Below are 20,386 nucleotides of genomic sequence, written 5' to 3' on the forward strand. Positions count from 1 at the left end.
TGGCCGGTGGCCTTTTGAGCAGAACTCTTAGCCACTTCTGTGAGCCCAAGCCGCTGTCTGTGCACATTATATCCACGGTAGTTACTTTTGCTCCGGTGCAAACGACGCTCTCCTGAAGTCCCCCCTGGGCAGCTGCACAGAATACTTTCAAGGCACATGGTTCTCCCCCACCTACTTAGCAGGGCTCTCATCCATGGTTTCCTTCCATGGGAACCTTTGGAGCCCATTCCAGATGGAAACTGAGCCCCCATTCTCTCCCCCCCCCATCATCTATAAAATAAAATAAAAGAGGGGTGAAAAGCCATGTGGTCCTTGTACATCATCCAAAGGCAAGGGTGATTCCTTTAGTACAGCAATAAAAAAATCAGGAACAGAAACTTGGATTTCAACCCTGTACAGGTCCTGATCAGGCAACTGGGGAGGGTGTGAAAAAGAAACAAACAAACAGAAACAAAACATAAAAACTCCCAAAATCAAGGCCAGGCGTCCATGCCAAGATCTTCTGTTGAAAGTTAAGTTTCAAAATGAGGGCTCCAAATTTGAAAGTCAGGTTTCAAATTCTACCCCTCTTGGTGCAGACTGGAGTTCGGGATGAAAGAAGTTTCAGATTTCTTGGACTACAAGTCCCATCATTCTCCATTTTGAGAGTTCTTCCCCAGACCAACAGGATCCTTCCGGACAGCTAACGGCGGGAGAAAAGGCCTGAACGGGAAGGCTTTGAGGCTCAGCTAGGCCTAGCTTCCCCTCACTTCCTGTTCAGAAGGGAAGCTCCCAGCTGTTACCCAAACAGGAAAAGGAACCGGGCCTGGCTGGGCCTCGCAGCCTTCCCGTTCAGGCCGTGTCCCCCCAGGTGAGCCACACTTGGGTGCCTGCAAAGTGTGTGTCAGTCAGGTAAAGCGTCAAGGGTGGAAAGGTAGCCTCTGTTTGTGAACCGTCCGTGGTCTCATCGAAGGATCGCCCACCTTGGCCTCTTCATCGGTGGCTCCGCTGGTGAAGCACCAGGTACTTCCTCTGAGTGAACTTCCGTCCGCAGTCGGCACAGGCAATGGGGGCCTTTCCCGCTTGGCCCGGAGAAGTGTTCTTTGGCTTCCGCCTCACGGCGCCTCCTCCTCCTTTGCTGATGGAGGTGGCTTCCCTCCGGGCTGGGCTCTCCCCGCTTGGCGGAGGGCTACTCCCGGACCGCTGCTCTTCCTCATGGACCTTCTGGTGAGCCAACATGATCTTCTTGTTCCGGAAGCGCCTCTCGCACTGGCCACACCCGTAGGGCTTCTCCTTGGCCCAGGCCTTCTGGCCCCCCTCCAGGGGCAGCTTCTCCCCACGGTGGACCTTCAGGTGGCTGTTGAGGTGCTGCTTCTGCCGGCAGGTCTTGGGGCAGAAGGGGCACTGGTAGGGGCGCTCCCCGGTGTGCATGCGGTTGTGGATGGTCAGGGTGGCCTTGTCCCGGAAGGTCTTGCCGCACTCGGCGCAGGCGAAGGGCCGCTCGCCCGTGTGGAGCCGCAGGTGCTTGAGCAGGTACTGCTTGGAGCCAAAGCGCCTCCCGCACGCCAGGCAGCCGAAGGGCTTCTCGCCCGTGTGCACGCGCTGGTGCTTCTGCACGTTTTGCTTCTGGGTGAAGCGCTTCCCGCACTGCTTGCAGGCAAAGGCCCGCTCCGTGATGTGGGAGCTCATGTGCGCCACCAGGATCTGCTTGATCCGGAAGCGGCGCCCGCACTCCAGGCAGGCGAAGGGCCGCTCCGTCATGTGGGTCCCCTCGTGCTTCTGCAGGCTGTGCTTCGTGTCGAAGCTCTTCCCGCACTCGGCGCAGGGGTGGGGCTTCCTGGGGCCCGGCGGGGGCTGCAGCTGGCACAGGAGCTGCCGCTTGGCCGCCAGGCTTTTCTTGCCCCTGGGCGCCGCGGGGGGCGGGGGCTCCTTCGGGCGCAGGTGGGTCTTGAGGTGGCGCTTGAGGTCCCCCATGGAGGGGAAGCCCTTGGGGCAGAGGTGGCACCGGAAGGGGCGCTCCCCCGTGTGGGTCCGGATGTGGATGGTCATGGCCACGTTGCTGAGGAAGCTCTTCCCGCACTCCGGGCACTTGGGGGGGTTCCTCTTCAGGGAGACTGGCCCGGAGGGGCTCCTCCCTTGAGGAGGCGGCGGGGGCTCCACCTTCCTGGCCCGAGACCCTCGCTTCCCTGTTCCGGGCCTGGGGGCCGCCTCCTCCTCCTCCTCCTCCTCCTCCTCCCCCTTTCTCTTGCCTTGGCCGGCCCCCCATCGGGCAGCTTCCGCCCCTTTGCCTCCTTCCTCGGAAGGGTGGACCTTCGTTCTTCTCTTGCCCCACAGAGCTGGACTCACCGGGGCCGGGCCTGCCCTCTTGCTTTCGCGCTTGGGAGGGCGGGCCTTTTTCCTCCGCGGACCCCTCCTGCCGACACGCGGCTGCCCCGGCTGTATCTGTTTGCCGCGTTCCTCGTCCTCTATCCTAATCCCGTCTCCTGCTGGGAAGAACAGAAAAAAAGACCCCACCATCATGGCCAGGCCCAGAAACGCTTTCCCGGGAGCAGAGGGGCCCTGAGTGCTGTCTTGGGCTCCAAGCCTTTTGCACACACTGCCTTTATTGGTTCGTTGGTTCTCCCGCCTTCCTTCACCTTCCCACCCCCCCCCCACCCCCCCCCCCGTGGGGACCCAAGGTGGCGTCCTGTGCCAGCCAGATCTCCCCGGCCACCCTTTCTGGCCTCGTTAAGAACTTCTACGGCCTGCCAAAGAGGCACCTGCTCCCATCGGGCCAAAGGGAGCTGGCGCACCTGGACGCACCTGTCGCCCACCGTCCAGATTCGACTCTGCAGCGGCGTTTGCCTGCTGGGGGTGACGGATCCCCAAACAGCCCCACCCCTCTCCCTTTCAGCTCCCCCATTCCTCCCAGCATCATCCTGCCAACCGACTCGATGGCTGGAGGGTCAGGCGTGGTGGCTGTTGCTGTTGCGTTGGGCTTCCGATTTACAGAGGTCCTAGGCACCAGCAGCCTCCTGACAACAGCCCTGCCAGGCCAAACCTCCAGCCCCTGTTACGGAGTCCCTCTATGCTAGGCTCCCAGTCGGTCCATAACTGGGAACTCCCCTCCTCCCCTCAAGAGCTTTCCCAGGAAAGGGGGGGAGAGTATTTTTCCAAACACTGCACACACCCGCACACACACCCACACACACCACCGACCTTGAGCTTGGCAAAGGAAGGGCTAAATGAAAGAAAGGCACCAGCCACCGACCTGGCCACGGGACCTCCGGCTTGCTCCACGGACGTGGCCTCCAAAGCTCTCCGACCCACACCTCCTCCTGCTGCTCAATCCTGCGGATGATGTCGGGCTTCTCAGGCAGGCACCCTGTGGCAGAGAAGCAAAGAGCCAGGGTCATCTCTCTCTCCTTCCAGCCGTGGGGCCGCCAACTCCCGCGCAGCACCAGACACCCAACCGCCTGCTTGCTCCGGTTACCCTCCTTCTGCCCGGACGGCTGGTCGGAGCGGGGCCACGTTGAGGAGGAACAGGAGAGGACCTTGGGGGATAACGGGTCACGAGACAGAAGCTGGCAAAAGCTCTTGCAAGGTTGGCGGCAGTGGCCGGGGGGGCGAAGCGGGGGGGGGGAAGAACACCTTTTAGAAGCTGGAATTAGGAGAGTCCTGGTGGCTCCATCGGCCGAGGAGGTCTCTGGCGGCAGGACCAGAGGTTGGGAGTTTGATTCCCCCTCCGCGCCTCTTTGGCAGGGGATGGGCTGGATGATCCCGAGGGTCCCCTCCAGGTCTGCAGTTCGGCGCACAAACCCCTTACCCAAGGAGAGAAGGGCTTCGTAGTTCTCCATCATCACCGCCCGGTAAAGGTCCCACTGCCAGGCCAGGAGCTGCTCCCACTCCTCCCGAGAGAAATAGACCACCACGTCCTCGAAGGTCACCTGCCGCGACAAAGGGGCACCGTCGCCACAAGGCCCTCCCAGTTAAGCCCCCCCCCAATTCACACTCACACACCCCTGATGGAAGAGGAGCCCCCGCCGTTATTGACGAGCCCCCCCCCACCCGGCAAGGACCAGGGAATGTTTTCTGGGCAAACCCGGTGGGGCCCTTTTCACAAGGCAGCGCGTTTTCAGGCCAACCCTTTTTTTTTGGGGGGGGGGGAACGTGCCAACGCTGCCGGTGCTGAGCCGGCGTTCCCGAGAAGCCGGGGGGGGGAGCCGCCAGGGGGGAGCAAGGCGAAGGCCCTTCGGGTCACCCCCCCCGGGATGCTCCATGCACAGCCGGCCCTTCCCTTCGGCTCCCCCGCCTGCCCTCAAACCTCAGGGGCCGCCCCGGGGGGGGGAGAGAAGGGATCCCTCCACCCGCCACAGGCCGGATGGGGAGAAAGCGCCCCCCCCGCCCCATATCCCGCCAGGCGAGGCTTTTTGTCCCGGGCGGGCCTTTTTGTCTTTCTTTTTTCCGAGCCCCCCCCTTCTCTCTCCGGCCGGCGGCCACCCTTCCCGGCGGGGGGGGGGTCCATCCTGGCCAGGAGGCCCCGCGCGCGCCCCCCCCACCCGGAAGGGACCGATCCTGCGCGCGGCCGCCGCCTCCTCCCCCCCCCCCCCGAGCGCCTCCGGGACACCCAACGTCTCCCGGGGGGGGGTCTTCCGCTCTCCCTGGGCCGGGGCGCCCTCCGTGCCCGCCGAAAGGGCCGCCCTTCTCTCTCCGCCCCCCTCCGCCGCCCCAGCTCCGGCTCCAGCCCGCCCGCCTGCCCGCCCGCCTTACCTGCTGCCCCGGGCCGGGCGCCGCCATCGCCTCGCGGGACAAAAGACCCCCCCCCCCGCGGGGAGAGGCCGGGAAGGCAGGCAGGGAGGGAGGGAGGGAGGGAGGCCGGGGCCTGAGCGCTGGGCTGGGCGAGAGGTTCCCGGGCAGGGGATGCTGGGATCTGGAGTCCGGGAAGGAGGAGGAGGAGGAGGGGGAACCTTTCGGGACCGCCCTTCCCGGGGAGGGCGGTGGGCGAGGAGGAGGGGCCGAGGGGGGCGGGGCTTCTCCGCCAGAGGCTCCACCCCCCACCCCCCGTCCCGTCCCCCGGCGCCCGCTCGAGGGAGGGAGGGAGGGAGGGATGGCGGGGACCCCGGGCGGGAGGAGGAGGAGGAGGCGCTCCAGGGGAAGGAGGGCCGGGCCACCCCTCCGCCCTCCGCCCGCCCCGCCGCTCGAGGGCTTCCAAGGCGCGCCCCGGGGGGGGGTCGGGGAAGAGGACCCGGGGGCGGGGGCGGCTTCCTCGGGAAGAACATCTTGGGGAGCAAAGGAAAAGGGGCGGAAAGAGGGACCCGCGCGGAGGGAGGGGGGGCGCCGGGAGGGGGGGTCGGGTCTGCTCGCCGGCGGTGCCCCCACCGGGCAGGGAGCAGGCCACACGGAGACGGGAAAGAGCCGCCCGGCCCGATGCAGAGACCTCCCCCCCCCGTCTTCACCGGGTCCCCCCGCACCTCCTTCCTCAGCAGGGAGAAGGGAGGGCGGGGGAGGTTCTTGTGCGCTTGGTTTTAGAGAATCAAAGTAATAAATGGCCCGTGTGTGTGATGCGTGTCAAAGGGGGGGGGGAGAGAGGATGGGATGATGCTTCTGGCTGGGAAGTAATTAAGGGTCAGCCAAGAGAAAGAGGAGGAGCGGCAGATTTCGGACCACAGGGAAGCCATCTCCCCAGGCCAGGTAACTGGACAGGTGGGACCTGCTTTCACCTGTCCCTAAAGGTCTTCCCGCACTCCTGGCAGGGGAAGGGCTTCTCCCCCCGTGTGGATCCGCTGGTGGCTGATGAGTCCGGAAAAGTGACTTTTAAGGGGCTGCCATTCTCTCTCAGCCCCCCCTCCCCCACCACCCCCACTGCACCCGCCGGGAAATCTGGCAGCCCAGTAGATTCAACCTCGGAGGCTCTTCTGGGGCAGCCGGAGGCTTCAGAACACTTTTGGGCAGTTATCAGGGAAATTCATACAGCCAAACGTATAGATTTTATTGATGCTTCTGGACACAGTTTTACCTATTGCTCAAATCTATATGCTAGTTTTCAGTCCATAAAAAACTCACAAGGCCATTTACAATGAAAAGACAACAAAGGGAAAGCCACCCGGTTGTTGGGAGTCCATTCACAGACCCCCCCACCCTCACCCCCACCCCCCAAAAGCAATAAAACTATAAATACAACTACCTTTAAAAGGCATAATTAATGAATCGTTGCAGAAACAGAGAAAATGCCACCGCTTCTGGAGCACCAAGGGGGGGGGGGTTCCTGTGGTTGTTTTCACCACCCCACCCCCCTTCTCTACCCCCACCTCCCACGCCTTGTACAAAACTGGTTCTCTCCAGGACGCCACGTGTCACCGCCACGCAAAGGCTACTGAGGAAAACGGCTAGGCTGGTGGGGGGGGGAGGGAGAGGCGAATCCACCAGCGAACCCACTCACCCCCTTCCTTGCACGGGGAGGGGTGGGTGGGGTGTTCCCTTCCTTGCCACGGGTTGAGGGTCACGGCAGGGGGAACGGCAGGTGGAACTTCTGGTGCCTCAGGAGATGGTTCTTGTGGACGAAGCTCTTCTCGCAGTCTCCGCACGGGTAGGGCTTCTCCTGCAGGTGGGTCTTCTGGTGTTCCCTGAGGTAGACCTTCTCCCGGAAGCTCCTCCCGCAGACCCAGCACATGAAAGGCTTCTCTCCCGTGTGGATCCTCTGGTGGACTGTCAGGCTGCTCTTCCCGCGGAAGGTCTTCCCGCACTCCAGGCAGGCGAAGGGCTTCTCCCCCGTGTGGATCCTCTCGTGGTACTTCAGGGTCCGCTTGGCCCGGAAGGTCTTCCCGCATTCCTGGCACGGGAAGGGCTTCTCCCCGGAGTGGGTCCGCTGGTGGTCCCGCAGGTACATTTTTTCCCGGAAGCTCCTCCCGCACTCCCAGCAGATGAAGGGTTTCTCCCCCGTGTGGATGCTCTGGTGGACGGTCAGGCTGCTCTTGTCCCGGAAGGTCTTCCCGCAGTCCGGGCACGGATAGGGCTTCTCGCCCAGGTGGATCCTCCGGTGGTACCGCAAGGTCTTCCTGTCCCTAAAGGTCTTCCCGCACTCCTGGCAGGGGAAGGGCTTCTCCCCCGTGTGGATCCGCTGGTGGCTGATGAGGTTGCTTTTCTGCACAAACGTTTTGCCGCACTCGTTGCACAGATAGGGCTTGACCCCGGTGTGGATCCTCTGGTGCAGGGTGAAGTGGCTCCTCGTCCGGAAGCTCCTCCCGCAGTCCTCGCAGCGGTAGGGCCTCTCCCCCGCGTGGATCCTCTGGTGGTCCCGGAGGTAGTGCTTGTCCCGGAAGCTCTTCCCGCACTCCTGGCACACGCAGCGCTTCTCCCCCGTGTGGATCCTCTGGTGGACGATGAGCTTGCTCTTCTCCCGGAAGGACTTCCCGCACACCTCGCAGGCGAAGGGCTTCTCCCCCGTGTGGATCCTCTCGTGGACGCGGAGGTCGCTCTTGTCCCGGAAGGCTTTCCCGCACTCGGCGCAGGCGTGAGGCTTGTCCCCCAGGTGGATGCTGCGCTGGTGCCGATCCAGTTCCTTCTTCCCCCGGAAGCACTGCTCGCACAGGGGGCACGGGTAAGGGCTGCCCGCCGGGACGGGAACCTCCAGCACGGGGAGCTGCTCCTCCACCTCGGCGCCTCTTGGAGGCTCGAGGCCTGGGCAGGATGAGGCCCCCAGCAGGCCTTTGGCCGGAAGGGCCGGCGGCTCCGCAGGGCCGCTCTCGTCGTCGGACGTGTTCCAGAACATTCCGTTCGAGGAAAGGAGGTAGAGATCATTTCCTGCGATGCAAGAAGATCGACAGGGCAAGGAGGTGAGGGGAGGCCGTTCTCTGTCAAAAACTCAGAGGCAGGGAGAGCTGCTTTTTGAGGACTACAACTCCCAGGACACTCCAGCGAGCACAGCAGCAGCTGGCCCTGGAATGTAGCGTTCCCCCTCCCAAAAAAAACCCTCAAGCTTTTTATGGAGCTGCTTCCCTGTTCCTCTCCCCCTTGTGCAACGGGGGAACCACAGCTCTGAAAAGAAGCCAACCCGGGAGCCAGGTGGCCTGGAAGGAGAGGGTCCCGGGGGCATGGGATTATTCCGGAAAGGCCGGAGTCACCCCAAGAAGCCCGGAGGAGAGCATGGCCTGGCCCTGGGGCAACGGAGAGGCTGGGTTTCTCTGCCCTCCTCCACCCCTGCTCCTGAGCCCACTTTTCTGCCCGTTCGCCATGTGCCAGCAAAGCAACAGAAGGCATGGAAAGACTTTGGGGTATCTTGGCGTCGGGACAACCTCCAGTTCCTCCTTCAAACCTCCCTCCCAAGCGCTGAAAGAGGCAGCAATGTTTCCACTGAACCTCAGCAGAAATGTCTTGACAGGCAGGGCTGGGCGTCCTCGCCGAGATGGGCCCTCAGCTCACATGCACAGCTGCGCCCAACCTGCACCAAGCCGGCCGCTGGACCAGAACGGCGGTTCCCAACCTGGGGTCCCCAGATGTTCTCGGACTGCAACTCCCAGAAATCCTAGTGGTCCAGGCTTCTGGGAGTTTAAGAACACTCAGGGGGCCCAAGATCGGAAGCCCCTGGACTGGAAGGATCTGGCAAGGCCCTGTCCAGCCCAGTGGCCTCTTCCGATAGGGAGTAATCAGGGGGAATCTCGCCTTCCCACCGGCCAGGTGCTCTCAGGTGCCACCAACCCACAAGGAACTTCGGAGATTCTGTGCTAGACCAAAGGGTGAGAACGCCAGGAAGCTTTCTGCATTGAAGGACCAAAAAGGTGACATTTACCCAGCGAGATCAGCATCCTGTAATTCTCCATCATCACCTCCCAATGCAGCTCCCTCTGCCAGTCCTCCAGGATCTCCCATTCCTCTGGGGAGAAGGAGATGGCCACGTCCTCGAAGGTCAGCATCTCCTGCAAAGATACGCACATGTGGCCGGCCTTCAGTCCCATCAGCAGAGAAACAGGACAGGGCCCGGCCAGCTTTTCCTAAAGGATTTCAACAGACCTCAAGAGCATAATAAGAGGTGAACCCTCTACCAAACCACACCGCAAACCACCAGCCAGCGAGAAAGACATGTTGGGGGGGGGGGAGGCCGGCGAGCAGTAAAGTGGCCCTTCCTTACAGAGGGTGTTCCAAGATAAAAAGACACCCAGTCCAAACTTCCCTTGTTTGTGGTGTGTCTTCCTGGTTTGGGAGTCTGTTCAGGCGTGCGTGCGTGCGTGTGTTGGACTTCAACTCCCACTGGCCCATGCTGGCACTGCCAATGGCGGGGGATTCTGGGAGTTGAAGTCCAAACCTGGAGGCCCGCGGATGGAGAGTCCTTAACGCCGAGGCCTGCCACAGACTCCCCCACCTGCCAAGTCACCCCGAGAGAGACTTCCCTGAGGCCAAGAACCTCCTTTTTCCTTTCCTGATCAAGGGCACAGAAGGACGCCGTCCGCCTGCAGCTTCCAACCTAACTAAGGGAAACGGTCCTGGGATCAGCCAAAGAAAGTCTGGACGGCCTAGCCATCTCTTTTCAAGCAGGCTATTTGTAATTCCTTCAGAATTCAAACAGCTAACATCCCCCCCCCCAAAAAAAATAAGAAACCAAGATTCAGGCAAGAATCAAGAACACAAACTCGCGCGGCTGGAAAGGGTGTCCGAGGCCAGCCTTGAAAAGGGTGGCACCAGAAACGACACCAGAAAGCAGGACCGGCACAGAGGAGATGAACTCAAACAACAGCGTCACAGGAAGCCGCCGGCAAACCAGCTGCACCGGCAGCCCCTTCCTTGCGGAACAGGTAGGCCCAGATTATCCAGGCGAGTCCAAAGCAGACACGCCTTCCTGGTGGCAGCTGCTTCCTGGACGGAGCTTCAGAGACCAGGCATTCATTCCACCTTCCTTGGCCTCAGCCCTGCCAGACGGCACAGTGAGGGGGCCAGATCCATTTGTTTCCCTGCTTTGGGGAGTAAGTAGATGGTGCCAGCCCACTTCCAAGCGGCACAGATTTTCTCCCACCCTTATCCAGGAAAGAGAGGCGCTGTCCGCATCCCACCTGCGTCACGCCTTCTTCTGCCATCCTGGTGGCCCCGCTGGAAGCGTGGGACTTTTTCAACTCAGGTGTGGCCGGTGCTCAGCCAGCGCTGCGGTTGTGTCTATATACCTAGGGGACCGGAAGAGAAAACAGTTTCCAACAATTAAAATAATGTTAAAACCACCACCTGAGAAGCAGCTTTATTCCACGCTGTCCAGAGATGATGCCTATGGTGGAGCTGACCAAGGCCTCCTCACCAGGACTGGGTCTCTGTAAAGGGGATGAAGGATTGTGACACAATTCAAGGAATCCTAATAGGGATTCATCATCACGTGACTCTCAAGCCGTCAGGTGTTCAGGAGTTGATCAAATAGGCTGAGACATGCAACAGAGGAAGATAATCACCTCAAAGGAAAAAAAATTCACATTTTGGTTTCAAAGGAAGCACCTACGTGGGGTTTGGAAAAGGTGTTTCTTCCTGTGTGGAGAGACAGAGGGAAGCTCAGTAGGTTTGCAAAAGCAGAGGCACACAGAAAATGATTTCAGTTTATTTATTTATTTTTGCAAAATTCAGCAGCCTAGTTAGTAGGGGCTACCTTCCCAATGGGTTGAAATGTCATTGAAAAGTTCATGCGACCAATTCAAAATTACAACCACTAAGAAGTTGATTAAAATTCACAGGGAGTTCGGCTAGGTGCTAAATGCAGTGGCAATGCTCTGGAGATAAATATTTTGGAAGCAAGACATCCCTGCAAAGACAGATCAGCAGCGGGCAAGCCTGGGCCTCCGTTTTCGGCCCCTGGGATACTGAAGAGGTACCTCCGAAAACGAGCAAAGTGGAAGCCGCAAGGGTTGGGAGCTCACTTCTCATTTTGGAAATGAATATTTTGGGGGTGGCAGATCCTGATGAGAGGGTGCTGTGCCGTACTTAAAAGGCCATTTTGGCCTGGGGGGGGAAACAGCCTGAGTGTGTGAGGAGGGGGCTGCAGGAACAGACTCAAGAGCTCCACTTCGCCCCCCCCCCCCCGCTCTCGCATCGGGTGAGCCTTGGGTAGCGAGGAGGTAGCCTTGCAGCCAGGCCTAATCCTGCCCTCCCTCTGACAGGGGCTGACAGGGGGTCTTGGGCTGGGGGCCTTGCTGGAGCTCAGAGGCTGCCCGTCTGCACCCAAGGGGATTCCCCCCCCCCACTTTCTCACTTCAGGGCACCCGGGCTGGGCGGATTGCAGGGGGCACTGAAAGGAGGGGACTTGGCCCCTTGCCTCCCCCCCCCCCCGGAACGAGGGCAGCCCAGCCTGGATCCTCTTCCAGCGGCAGAGCGGGGAAGGGGTCCCTGAGCATCATCCAGTCCAGCCCCTGTCAAGGAGGAAACAAGGGGGGCGGGGAGGGGGGCCCTCTATGGCCTGGACTTTGGTCCCCCCCCCCGCCCTGCCTGCCTGCTCGTCTCCCACCCCCGTGCAGCTGAGCACCCGCCAGGCAGAGCCCCAGATCCCAATCCCCCCCTCGCCCACCCTGCCTTGCCCCCCCAACGGCAGCTGGGTCCGAGCCTCCCGGCCAGCCCCTCTGCACGGCCAGGGATGGGCTGGGGGGGTGAGTGGGGGGGGTCTTCCTTCCCAATCGCTCCCCTCCAAGTCTGGTGCAAGGCGCCTGGGGCCGGGGATTGCCCCCCCGCCTCCTCCTGGCCTGCCTTTGGAGAGGATGGGAGGGGGGTGGCCCGTTTTCCTCCCCCCCCCAGCTGCCCTTTTAAAAGGGGGGGGCGGTGGGAGGCTCGCCTCTGCTCCAGGGTCCTTTTGCGGGAGGGGGGAGGGCTCTCCGCCTCCTCTTGTTGTGCCCCTCCCTTGGCTTTCCACCTGCCGCCCGCCCCCCCCAAAAAAGAGGCTGCAAACCGGCTGCCCCCTCCAGGTTCCCGCGCCCCCCACCCCACCCCACCCCCGACCCCCAGCCTCTGGGCTCACCGGCCAGCCTCCTCCTGCGCCCGGGCCAGAGGGAGCGCCTGCCCGCATGGGCTCCCTTTGTCTATGCGGGGATCTTCGCCGGGCATCCCCCCCTCCCTCCTTCCCTCCCTCCCGGGCTCTCTATGGTGGCTCCCCCCCCCCCAATTGCATGTCACTTCCTCCAGCCTCTCTGGAAAGCGGCGATCCCTCGTTTTAACCCTCCCCGGTTCCCGGGCCCGCCGCGCCAGCGCCCCCTGCTGGCCTCCCCGCGCATCGCCGCTGCCCCCCCCCGCCCCCTGAGCGCCCCCCCCGGGAGTCCCTTTCTCTCCCTCTCCTTCTCTCTCTCTTCCCGCCCCCCCCCCGCGCCCTAGACACCTTCACAGGCTTCCGTGCATGCAAAGTCAGGCTGTCTATCTATCGATCGATCGATCGATCGATCGATCTCTGTCTGTATGTCTGTCTGTCATTACCTTTCCTTCTTATCCATCGATCGATCGATCGATCTCTGTATGTATGTCTGTCTGTCATTACCTTTCCTTCTTATCCATCGATCGATCGATCGATCTCTGTCTGTATGTCTGTCTGTCATTACCTTTCCTTCTTATCCATCGATCGATCGATCGATCTCTGTCTGTATGTCTGTCTGTCATTACCTTTCCTTCTTATCCATCGATCGATCGATCGATCTCTGTATGTATGTCTGTCTGTCATTACCTTTCCTTCTTATCCATCGATCGATCGATCGATCTCTATCTATCCCGCCCATCTACCGAGCTACAAAGCCACTCTGGGCAGTTCAACAAGTAAGGAAGGTTTGAAATAAAATTGCAACATAATATCGATTCAAAACCCCACCACCACCACCACCTATTTATCTATTTAGATATATACTGTATCCCCCCCCCCCATTTAGTGAGCATGCCACTACTCTGGGCGGCTTGCAAAATATTACAAAACATAAAGTTAAAAATATTAAACCATATAAAACATATAAAATTAAACCTCTCCATCAACTTCCAACTAAGAAAAAAAGTGGGGGGTGGGGGCGGGGGAAGCAAGACAGGGTGGCGGGACCGGTCACGGAAGGGCTGCCAGCCGATGCCTACCTGGTGGGCTACCCGGGATGTCATGATGGGAGGTGGAGTGGGGGGGGAGAGAAGGGGGGATGCTACCCCACCCCACTCCCACCCACCCTCTGTGCCCAGAAACAGATTTCTAGGATGAGTGACCCCCCCCTTACTGGGCTACCTAAAGGACCCACCTTTTGATTTATTCCTGAAATGGCCATTTGGAACGAGTCGGGCGGGGGGGGGAATCAAAAAGAGACTCACCCCTGCGGGCTGAGACAGGGAGGGGCCCCTGCAAGGGCTGCCCCCCGTTTTCGAAAGGAAATCTCTTCCCTCCCCCCGCCCTCCCCCCCCCCCCGCCAACTAGATATCAACCCAAAATGGCTTTTTCCACCGCATCTCCGTGCAGACTTTCTGGTGGGGGGCTGGGGGGCTGGGGGGGGGAGCAGTTGAATCCTCGTGTGCCGGGGAATCCCTTCTGCGCGCCCCTTTCCGTGGTTTTCCAGGTGTACAGAAATGGCATCCGGATCACTCGACTCCCCCTGCTTTCAAGTAAAACGCTTCTGATGTCTCAGGACATCCCCCTCTGGCTTAAAATACTTTTCTTCGCAAGGCCCCAGGGAAGAAAAGACCCTCCGTTGCTCCTTGTCCCCCCCCCCCCCCAAATTCCCATTAGGAAGTTGTAAAAAAAACAGTAATGCAGTCCTTTTGATCTGGCAGTTCAGCACCTTTTCTCACATTGCTTCCTGAGTGGACAGATTTCTTTCTTTCTTTTTCTTTCTGAAAGCTTGGTGGCAGCGCGTCAACAACAAAAAAAGACACAGAAAGGAGAGATTTGCTCATCTGCCCTTCTTTGCAACTTGTTCTGGTAGCTCTGCTGTAGCCTTTTGCCTTCTACAATTCCCGACCCCCGGACAGCTACGGCAGAAGCTTCCTTAAGCTGCAAACGAAGGCTGATTGTCAATTTCCTCCCTGTCTCTGATCATTGTTAGCATGCATACGTTACTGAAACAGCGTTGGCTTGGGCGTTTAAGGAGAATGGCTGCTGGTCGGATTCCAAAAGACCTCCTGTATGGAGAATGAGTGCAGGGAAATTGCCCCAGAGGGAGACCACAGCTGCGATCCAAGGAGATCTGCAAGCGAGATCTGAAGGCCTTAGGAATAGACCTCCACAGATGGGAAACCTTGACCTCTGAGCATTGAGCCTGGAGGCAAGGGGGTGCATCACGGCCTCTCCCAATTTGAAGAGACCCTTGTCCAGCAGGCCAAGACCAAGAGGCCGTCCCGAAACCAGCAAAACCAGGGAGCCGGACAGGGGACAGACTGCATTTGTCTTCAGTGTGGAAGGGATTGTTGTCACTCTCGAATTGGCCTTCTCAGCCACACTAGACGCCGTGTGGCGGAAGGATGCCTACTCTGCTAACCTTGCCCAGGTACAAACTCGCATGGATCCATGCAGATTTTCCCCACAGTATAATTATACCCTTTATAATATTGCAGCACTTTTAAGAAGTCCACTGTAAAGCGGCTCGTGTACCACAAAGCCTTGTGCAAAAAACACGAGGTAGCCTTTAAGGTGCCCGAGGAGTCTCTGCTTGTATATAAACGGACAGGCCTGGGAGGGGGGCTGCAGTCCCCCAGGTGCACTTCCACCAAATGTGAAATAAATTAGCTGTCCCTTCCCTTGTTCATAAGAGAAGCCACTGATGTGAATATGGAAACGCTTGTGCAATGCACAGGGACAGCGAACTCTCCCGTGAGCCCCAGCTTGTGGCCCTTCCGTTGCACCCCTCCCTCGGCTCTTGGTCATCTCCCCGGCCTCCTTTCTAGCAGCAACAAAGGGCTTTGCCTTGATGCCACGCTCTATTCACCAGCTTTGCTGGTGAGGAATGGGGCTGTGGGGCTCACCCGTTTCCCTGTATCTTGCAGTCTTCTCAGCGTTTTCCAAACTCCAGGCTAATACTGCCCTCTCCCCCTCTGCCTACAGTTGTAGGGCTGCAGCCAAGCCTCTGCTCACGGCCTGAGTTCAATTCCAACAGGTTCAGGGAGCTAGTTTGAACTTGACTCAACCTTCCATTCTTCCAAGGTTGGTAAAATGAGGACCCAGCTTGCTTGGGGGGTGGGCTGGGCTCTGCGTTCCTTGCTTAATCAGGTTCTAACCCACCCAGAGAGTGCTTTAAGTGCTATGGGGTGGTATACAAATCAAAACAACAACAACAATACGTGCACCATTTCAAAACAGACACATTGCAAATCCTTAAGTCCTGTTGCTTTTTATTTTACAGGAAGAGTATTATTTTGTAGAAATTGCACACACCCAAGCACATGACCATTTGAAAGCCCTAATTAAAGCTGGGGGGAGGAAGAAGGAGCAGCTTTTTAATTTAATTCTTTCTATATTTCTCTATCTATATCGTTTGTGGGTTGCCTTTCTCCTCCTCCTCCTCCTCCTCCTTGCTTGGGGTCCAGCTTTTGGTTTGCTTCTAAAGCACCAGGTAACAGAGCCGACACTTCCAGCCATCATGCCTCTGAGTCCAAAGGAGGAGGTTCGCACGTGGCTCCCCTGCGGCAGGTGGGCAGCGCGTTGCCCGGACTGAAACAGGGCCAGCCTAGACCAGCTTCGCCCCAGCCCTCCAGAGCTGCCCGAGCCCCCTCCCCACCTGGGGCCTCGTTGGCCAAGTCCTGCTCAGTTCTTGGCTGCTGTTTCTTGATTCTGCGGGGGGTGGGGGGTGGGGGAGAGAGAGAGAGAGAGAGAGAGAGAGAGAGAGAGAGAGAGAGAGAGAGAGAGTGACGAGAACGGGAGTCAATGGGGAGGCAGGGTCTGTGCAGGTGAAGACTCTCTCTGCCTTCATCTCCCGTTCCTGCCAAGGATCTTCTTTCGGTTCTTGGCCTCTTTCCCGGTTGCCCTTCGCCATTCACGGCCCTCCTCGGTGTGGTTGCCTTTGGGGCTCATGGACGCCTCTGGAGAAGGAGGACCAGCTGTTTTCTCCCTTCTGGGCAGGCCGGTCGGCCGGGACCTCCCGGTCCGAGACAGGCCTCTGCGGCCTCTCGCCGGAGTGACCCTGTGGAAGGAGAGGCCGGGGCGTGAGCAGGCGTGGCGTCCGACCCAGCCTTCACCTGGTCGCGGCGCTTCCGTCCTGCTGAGTCTCTCGTCAACCTCGAGAAAGAGCTTCCCCACTCAGGCAAATTCCTTCACAGAGCCTAGAAAAGGAGCTGCTTTCAACTACAACTCCCATACTCCCCGCATGAGTGGATTGGGACATTCCCAATCGATGTTGGTTGTGAGGAAAGCACGGAGCTATCTCTGCTCCATGCCGTGGAAAAGAGGAGGCCAGGGCGAGAGGCCCACCGCGACACAAAAGACAATGGGCGACACTGAGAAGGTGGCCGAGGAGGAGGAGGAGGAGGAGGAGGAAGAGAGTGGGTGGACCTGATCCATGGGTCCAGTCCGCCCCGCAGCCCTCCCACACACAAAATGGACATGCTGGGAAACACGCAGAGGCTGGAAGGCGTGGACCCTTTTAGGCTGCATTTTAGTCACATAATGTCTGAAAAGGGGGTTGACCTGGGTGGAAAGGCAGCCAGTGTGTGCGCACGCACATGTCTGCCTCTTTGACCCCGTCCCCTGATGCCTGCCCCTCCTTACCTGCGAGGTTTGGGACCCTCTCCCTTCCTCCCCTCTTCCCAGGGGCCGACCGTCTGCTGGACCGTTTGCCCCACAGCAGCCTCGGCAGCGCTCAGTGGCGTTGGCTTCCTGGCGGCCCGACCCTTTTATCTCAGGAGAAGATCCGGCCTAAGGAAGAAAGAAGGCGCGCTTGGGGATCGGCCACACCAGGCCCTTCCCTCGGGACCCCCCCTTCCAGCCCCTGCCCCCCCACCAGGGGAGGAGGGGTATTCCCAGCCATCTCCACCCTTCTGGGGTGGTCCGGCTACAGGGGGTCCCTTCCCACCTGCCTGCCTTCCGGCCGCAGTTTCCCCATGGGGGTGTACGCGCCAGGACGGTGGTACCCTTTGGTCGTGTTCCTCTTTGGTGGCTTGGGTGGAGGGGTGGTGCCCGGTCGCCCCGCATCCCCTCTGGCGGGCTAGTTTGGTCAGAAAGGGAAAGAAGACGTGGTGGTTAAGCCCCGTGGCTTTCCTTGATGGGGGGGGGCACTGCTGAGTGGCCAGAATGGGGTAACCACGCAAGTTTAGTACAAAACGGTTTATTTCAGTATTACAGAGGACGAGATCCTTTCTTGACAGAGAAGTTGTTTTTTGGGGGTGGGGGGGAGAAAGTGAGACTGGTTTTATTTTCCAGCTGCTCTTCACTCAATAGAGGGCAGGACATTTCTTGAGTTCACGTACAAATGGGCCTGTGAATGCAAAAGGGAAAAGCAAGGAGGGCAGGGCTGTGGGGGAAGGAGGATCGCTCAATGCAAGGTCAAGCTGAGCAGCGGGAACCCTCTTCCGAAAAGGGCGCAGACAGTCCCGAAGGATTAAGGACCTGCCCAAGAACTGGCCCCCGCCACCTCTTACCTCTCTGCTCCCTGTGTGGTTGGGAAACCGAGTCACACAGCACCCCCAACAGGGATCCCTGATGAGGCTGGCCTGCCTCTCACGGCGCTGGGCGTCCTCGACTTCTTCTGGGACTTCTTCCACAACGCTCTGCAAAGGATCAGAAAGAGGGGTGTGGGGCCGGCTGGCTTGTGCCCCCCAGGACCATTCCCCTCGGCTCAGGGCAAACGGGTAACTTCCCCCAGGCCCGAGGCCTTGCCCTCGTCCGCTCCCCGTTGGGCCCCTTCTTTGCACCCAACGTCCAATGACTCGGGTTGGGCACAGACAAGCACTTTTTGCTTTCCAGCACAAACGGCAGCGCTATCTAAGAGGTGGCTGTGTGGGGTTCCGCCAGCATCACACGGCAGCAATTGCAAAAGACGCAGGGGAGTCGGGCCCCAAGTGAGGCACGCATGGGGCAAGCGAAATGGCCTTCGAACCTCAGTGGGAATTTCCAGAGCTAAGAGAGACTTTTCCTGAGAGACCAGGGAAGCCCTTGGAATGGCTGGGGTGGGAGGTGGGGGGAGAAAACTCAGCAGGGCAGAGCATCGAGGGGTGTGTGTGTGTGTGTCCCTTCCCCAGCTCCATGCCGAACTCTCTGGTACAAACCGTGGCTATTTTGTGCCACGCCGATATTCAGGGCACACTCACCAGGTTGGTCATCAGGCCTCTGCTGAGGGCAGAAAGGCTGCCGGTCCGGTAGAAGGTGGGTTTGCTTCGCTGGGTGGTCCTGGACAACCGGAGACTTGCCACCTCTCCCTTGCGGGGGTCACCCTGGAGGTCAAGAAACAAGGGCAGTGATGGAAGGGTCCCCTGGCGAGGCCTTGGACAGCACGGCGCCTCCAGGCCCCAATCTCAACTTCATTTTATTTCAAAAATAGAGACTGTCCAAAGAGGAGGAGGAGGAGAAAAAGAAGGATGATGTCCATGGGGGTGAAGAACACAACAAGAGAAGGCTGAAGTCAGATGCATTCAGAGAATCCATGGAGGGAAGAGGAGGGAAGAGAGAGTTCTGAACTGCGAGCGTCCAAATCCACCTGCTTACGACCAACGGAACGAAGACCTCGAAGGTCAAGAACAAGGACTACCTTTGTGCTTCACCGTGCCCGGCCCCTACGAAGCACGCCCTTCACCGTTGAGCAATAATGAGCAGATCTCTGGGAAGAAATATGTCTCACCCAGTCTTTCCTCCCATTTTGAAATGTTGATTTCAAAAATTTACTGTTATATGAATGTTTTAGTGTCAATCCAAGTCACACTGGTGGCTGCGGAGCTTCTGCTTGGCTGCGCTGCGGGACACATACACGACTGCAAGGCCCATGCTCCCCTACAAAGCCAAAGGCCTCTATGCCATCAAAGGCCAGTGGCTGAGGTCCAAGCGTTTCCTTCCAGCTGTGCCGTTTCAAGGTTATTCTTATTCTTAAAGCCCGTCCACGCTTGGAAGTGAGGTGAAGCCTCTTAAGAAGCAACGGGAGGAGGTTCTACGGAGCCCCCCCCAACAAAAGCCCCCCCCCACAATGGTACCAACCTCTGCCTCCCAAGCGGCGTCCCTGAGCTCTGCTCCATGCCCCACATCGATGAAAACCAGGAGGGCCAAAGTGGCGGGCCAAGCCCCCAGCGGCCAGGATCCCATCTCGGAGGGCTAGGGAAGGAGCGGAAGGTCTCCCCGAGGGTGTTCCTCCAGCCAGCTCCCGCTGCGTTTTGTTCGGTCCTCCTCTGATCACCAGGAGGGGCAGAGTCATCGAATCCACAGCTTCAATGCCACTGTTAAACATTACCCAATGTTCCAGATGTGGGGAACTAAAAGGCCGGGAGAGCAAAGCTGAAAGGGTTGGGCTGCAATGTTGCTGCTCTCCAGCCCGGGGGAATCCTGTCGCTGGGGTTTTTCCATGGGACACAGAGGTGACCTCGCTCTGGGCTGAGGTGAAACAGAGATGAACCAGGCCCCGGGAATGGGATTAAAAAAAAAACAAAAACAAAAAAGGTTTGGGGGGGAAGAGGGCGAGGCTTGGAAAGAAGCCAAAGAGGGTCTTATTCCACCGACCTGGTCTTGGGAGGGACCCACACAAGAGGGAGGGACTGCAAAAGAGACAGCTGGGTCAAAACAGCACGGGCCCAACTGTTAGGACCTAATGGAGGGAGGCTGCTGCATCACTGACCACACTGACGCATGCTGGCTTCATCAGCTTTGGCTCCTTAGCTTTTCCTCCTTTGGACTAAGCAAGCCGACACCTGTTCTGATCGCAAGCGTTAAAGCACCCCTATGTAGGCATCCTTCCCTCTCAAGAGACTAGGGCCACGTGCTCTGAATGGAGGACTCAGAATAGCGTCTGGTGTGGCTGAGAAGGCCAGTTCGAGAGTGACAACAATCCCTCCCACACTGAAGACAAAGACAATCTGTCCCCTGTCCAGCTCCCTGGTTTTGCTGGTTTCGGGATGACCTCCTTGCCTCGGCCTGCTGGACAAGGGTCTCTTCAAATTGGGAGAGGCCAAGCTGCACCACCTGCCTCCAGGCTGAACGCACCCCAAGGCCACCAGAAATGAGGAGGGAGCAAGGGGACTGTTCACCTGCCAGATGTCACTGGGCATGAACAGAAACCACTCCTGACCCAGGAGAACTTCCCAGGGGATCAGAGCACAGCCAAGACCTTTTCAAAGCCATCATCATGGGCACGGACAGCCCGCCGTGAACATGTAGCTTCCGTTGGCCATCGCCAGGTCCGCAAGAACTAAAGGTGGCCATTACATCCCTGCTGCAATTAAATTATACCAACCCAAATCCCTTCCCCACCTATTATATAGGACTTTACTGGGCCCTCCTTCCACTATCTTTGCCCCATTGGAACGAGTTCAGTCAAAATTCCTAAGGTCCATCTTC

The 20,386-nt window shown here is 59.0% G+C and overlaps 2 protein-coding genes across 3 annotated transcripts; both read right to left on the reverse strand.

Annotated features, from left to right (window-relative positions):
* Positions 1-308: 308 nt before the first annotated feature.
* Positions 309-12,050, reverse strand: LOC110082582 (uncharacterized). Its single transcript, XM_078378255.1, has 8 exons — positions 11,930-12,050; positions 9,999-10,106; positions 8,744-8,870; positions 6,462-7,758; positions 4,729-5,521; positions 3,785-3,905; positions 3,230-3,343; positions 309-2,465 (listed from the first exon to the last, which is right to left on the reverse strand). The coding sequence occupies exons 2-8, from the start codon at positions 10,020-10,022 to the stop codon at positions 973-975; spliced, it is 3,969 nt and encodes a 1,322-aa protein (XP_078234381.1). The 5' UTR covers positions 10,023-10,106; positions 11,930-12,050; the 3' UTR covers positions 309-972.
* A 3,179-nt stretch (positions 12,051-15,229) lies between these two features.
* Positions 15,230-19,269, reverse strand: LOC110082584 (uncharacterized). Of its 2 annotated transcripts, XM_020800236.3 has the most exons (6): positions 19,037-19,266; positions 18,160-18,282; positions 17,491-17,619; positions 16,926-17,057; positions 16,622-16,768; positions 15,230-16,037 (listed from the first exon to the last, which is right to left on the reverse strand). In XM_020800236.3, the coding sequence occupies exons 1-6, from the start codon at positions 19,139-19,141 to the stop codon at positions 15,891-15,893; spliced, it is 783 nt and encodes a 260-aa protein (XP_020655895.3). In that variant the 5' UTR covers positions 19,142-19,266; the 3' UTR covers positions 15,230-15,890. The 2 variants fall into 2 exon arrangements, with proteins under 2 accessions (XP_020655895.3, XP_020655896.3); XM_020800237.3 differs by lacking the exon at positions 16,926-17,057 and having other exon boundaries at positions 19,037-19,269.
* Between the last annotated feature and the right edge of the window lie 1,117 nt (positions 19,270-20,386).

The sequence above is a fragment of the Pogona vitticeps genome, chromosome 6 (genome assembly GCF_051106095.1).
Source record: "Pogona vitticeps strain Pit_001003342236 chromosome 6, PviZW2.1, whole genome shotgun sequence".
Taxonomy (NCBI): Eukaryota; Metazoa; Chordata; class Lepidosauria; order Squamata; family Agamidae; genus Pogona; species Pogona vitticeps.